Below are 4,003 nucleotides of genomic sequence, written 5' to 3'. Positions count from 1 at the left end.
TTTGTTTTTGTTTTTTAACAACAAAAGACATCTTCAGACTTTTCCAAAGGAAATTCTTGGCACGAGCCATAACGTCCCCAAATAGTCCCGGCTCCCCACATATTACTGTAGAGCAGCCTGTTATGTTTCTGGGCTTTGTTATTTGTTCTTAGGAGGTTAATTTACGGCAACACGAATTGACAGGATATCACCAGTAAAGTCATTTCGCCCTCCTGATGCTGTGTGAATTTGGTTATGGGGCTCTTAAACTGTCCAGCATTGGAGCCAGCGAGGAAGGCTCAGGCGGGAGGGTTCAGTTGTAAACAAAGCAAAGGTCTACCCCCCCCCTCAAATCCTTTCACAGAACAGTGTGATAGAACGAAGCAAGAAATATCAGCGAAGTGATAACTTGGCTCTTAAAATAAAATAAAATAAAAGTCCAGAGTGAGAAGACTGAGATAGGTACAAAGATGCAACAGACGTGTGAGATACATCATCATTATTATCATTGTTGTTATTGTTATTATTATTATTATTGTTATTATTATTATTGCCAAAAGGATGGCATTCTGTCCAGAAGCAAAACCTCTTTGCTGAGCTAGTTTGTGTGCTCAAGATAACCTGAAAGATAGAAGGTTTGTAAGCACACACACACAGTTAAAGATACTTCCAAGGACATGCAAGCAGTCTAACAACGGTCCGGATTCTTGATATCCCTTGCCAAGGCTGGATTTACAGATTCTATTTCGAAGAAGAAACTTTAGGTTAAGAATTGCCTGGACGTCACATAGGGAATCCCTCTTCCGACTCTAAACTTGGAGAGACACAGAGAGGGGGTGACCCTCAAAAAGCACCAAATGCAAGGACGAATTACTTTAATTTTAAACAAATGTTAATTTCCCCCACATTTCCCCACCTTTTTTGTTAATTTAGCCTGAGAGCTAAAGGTCGCCAGGCATTGGGAAGGTACATTGATTGACAATAAACAGCTGCATTAAATATTCAATATACTACACTTACATAATAAATATTTAACCAAATGTTAAGGGAGCGTTCGAATATTTAGCAGTCCTGACTTAATTCATGGGCTTCAGTCTCTGCCCTGGTTTGCATTTATCCTAATTTGAATATTCCAGAGTCGCAACGCCAGGCCTCAATGGGTTCAAGTTTTGGACTTAGATGAGCCGAAAAGTTTAAAAGTTTACTGTGCCATTTGGCATTGCTGCAGAAGGGGGCATTCTCTTGAGCAGATAAGGTTTCTGCATACCTGAGATGCATATGGAGGGATCTAGTTCACCAATAAATGATAGAAACTTGCTAACTGGTATCTGTCTGTCTGTCTACTGGTCTGCCTGTCTATCTGTTTCCAAACCCACCCACCCCCAATATGGAGACAGGTCCTCCTTATTAAAATTAGAGCTTGAGAAATGTTGGAAAACTTACAGAAGAATCTTTATCCAATCCCCAGGCCTTCTAATAGTTGGATCGCTTTTTTAAAAAAAAGAAGAAGAAACAGAATATGCCTGATCACGCCTAAAATGTGACTAGCATGGAAAGGAAGAAAAAAAAGTGAAGGGGGGGGGAATACAGTTAACACATCCCTTAGACCCTCCCTTCTTTCACCCACCCCTGAGCTACCCCCACCTCATACCCATTTCCGAATCCTCCTGAACCACTGAAAGCAAAATCCAAATAGGAGAGCGAGAGCGAAAGAAGTTCACAAGCCATCCTCTCGCACTCTGCCTTGAATGCCTGCGGGGCCGGGGGGGGGGGGGCTCCTGGAAGAAAATGAATACAAATCTGCGATTGATTTTCATAATGTTTCTGCGGTGTTTTGAAACCAATCGTTTGAACCTCTGAGAATCTTACCTAAGTGAACCACTCCTACGCCTCTAAGTGCTCCAAACTGATATATGACAATATCTACTTTGGATCACGTGTCCTGGAGAGAGCGACTAAGACGGATCGCGCGTCATCTCGCCTTCCCAAATTTTTCCCCCTCTGCACCTCGGATCCAAAACATCTATCTATAGGAGCGAGAAAAGGAAGAAAGATGTTTAACTCAGTCAACCTGGGAAACTTCTGCTCGCAGTCGCGCAAAGAGCGGAGCGCCGACTTTGGCGAGCGGGCAGGTTGCGCTTCCAACCTCTACCTCCCCAGCTGCACCTATTACGTCCCAGAATTTTCGACTGTGTCATCTTTCCTGCCACAGGCCCCCTCTCGCCAAATCTCCTACCCTTACTCCACCAACCTCTCGCAAGTGCAGCCCGTGCGGGAGGTTTCCTACGGGCTGGACCCTTCCAATAAATGGCACCATAGAAGCAATTACGCCTCGTGCTACTCGGCGGAGGAGCTGATGCACCGCGAGTGCCTCCCGCCTTCCACCATGACCGAAATGCTAATGAAAAACGAGAGCGCCTACAGCCACCACCACCACCCCAGCGCCAACCACCCGGCGTCCACGGGCTTCTACTCCAGCATGAACAAGAACAGCGTCCTCCCGCAGGGCTTCGACCGCTTCTTCGAGAACGCCTATTGCTCCACCGAGACCCCGCCGGAGCCCTGCCTGCAGAAGGGCGAGGGCAAGCTGGAGACCGACTCCCAGCCCGGCGCGCTGTCATCCCGCGGCGACCAAGGCGTAGACCCGGAAGACGAAGAGGAGAACACCAACCCGGGCTCCTCAGCCTCTTCCTCCTCTGTCAACAAGGAAGGCAGCAAGAGCGGCAGCGCGAGTAGGTAGCGGGAGAGCGAGCGAGCGAGCGAGAGAGCAGAGCAGTAAATGGGAAAGGTTAAGGGACTAGCCCGCTGTTTTGTCGGTCAAATTTTATGTGGAGTTTTATAAGCATTCAAAGGATTTTATTATAACCTACAAAGCTCTTTCTTGCAACGAGGAAGGATTTTTACGATGGGAAAGGCTCTTGGAGGGGAGAATGGAGATGTTAGGCGGCAGACACAGTATCTCCGGAGTCTGTGAAATTTTTAAAAGCGCGCCATGGTGACAAATATTAACTTTGATCATGAACTTACACGAGCATTTTAAAAGGATTCGGTCCCGGGCTTCGGAGGGGGTAAAAGGCAATTGGGCAGAACACAAGCCTCGGCGCTTCCTGTCCTCTCGAGGAGGCTCTAAGAGGTGCATGCCGAGGGGGGGGGGAGGGGGGTTACATCTCTACCTATCTCTATCTCTGTCTCTAAATTTAATTCAAAATGTGTGTCTAGGTTGAAATCAGTGTGTTTTTCTGGGGAGGGGGAGACAACGTGTTGTCTGCGGACGGTGCTTTGTTTCTCCCTATAAGACTGCAATTGCTTTTCTAAACGGGATTTCTGGGTTGACTTTTAACATTATTTTGTTGTTAAAGGTGCTTTATTTGGGGGGGGGAGGAATGCAAGTGCGTGGGGGTGGTTGTTTGTTTGCTTGTTTGTTTTTCTAAATCTGAATCAAAGCAACTGGTCTAGCCAGTGTTCCCCGGTGTGGTCCGTTCCTTTTCATTCATACTAGAATGAAGCGTTCTGTGCCATCGGCTCTGCCCCATCGATAGCTGGGTGCAGGGATGGAAGGACGGACAGGCAGACATAAAGCAATTTCTGTTCCTGGGCGAACTTCCTTCTCCACTGTTCAGATCTGTTGCTTTGATTTTTTTTTTTTTTTAAAAAAAAATGTGTCTCTCCTCTCTCTGTCTCTTTCTCTCTGCGTCTCTGAGTGTGCGGCGTGTCTGTGGAGGGTGCCATTCCCCTTAATCAAAAACTTCTGCAGAACAGAATGCCCGGTTCCTATAGCTGTAACATTGCTCATGCTGACTCTAGAGAGAGGGGGGTCTGCAGATTGGCCCTTTGAACGCCTCGCCTCCCCACTGCTGTGGTGGATCCCTCACACTCCCCAGCAGCCATTGTTGGTTGCAGCAATAAGCCAGGGTTCAAGCTTAGAAAGCAGTTCTCCCCCCCCCAAGCCTTCTATGCTCATACATTCCAAACTTAAGAGGGACAACGGTCCTCATGGCTGTGCTAGACACGCCTGCTAAGATCC

The 4,003-nt window shown here is 47.2% G+C and overlaps 1 protein-coding gene across 1 annotated transcript in view; it reads left to right on the top strand.

Moving 5' to 3' along the window:
* The first annotated feature begins 1,784 nt into the window (after window positions 1-1,784).
* The window catches only part of HOXC11 (homeobox C11), a 3,583-nt gene continuing 1,364 nt past the window's right edge, over window positions 1,785-4,003 (top strand). The window contains exon 1 of the mRNA XM_015413509.1: window positions 1,785-2,711. Coding sequence (XP_015268995.1) covers window positions 2,033-2,711 — 679 coding nt within the window. The 5' untranslated portion in view covers window positions 1,785-2,032. The remainder of the gene's footprint in view (window positions 2,712-4,003) is intronic.

This window comes from Gekko japonicus, unplaced genomic scaffold (genome assembly GCF_001447785.1).
Source record: "Gekko japonicus isolate JY-2015 unplaced genomic scaffold, Gekko_japonicus_V1.1 scaffold218, whole genome shotgun sequence".
NCBI classification, from domain to species: Eukaryota; Metazoa; Chordata; class Lepidosauria; order Squamata; family Gekkonidae; genus Gekko; species Gekko japonicus.
This window is presented reverse-complemented; position numbering and strand designations above follow the sequence as displayed.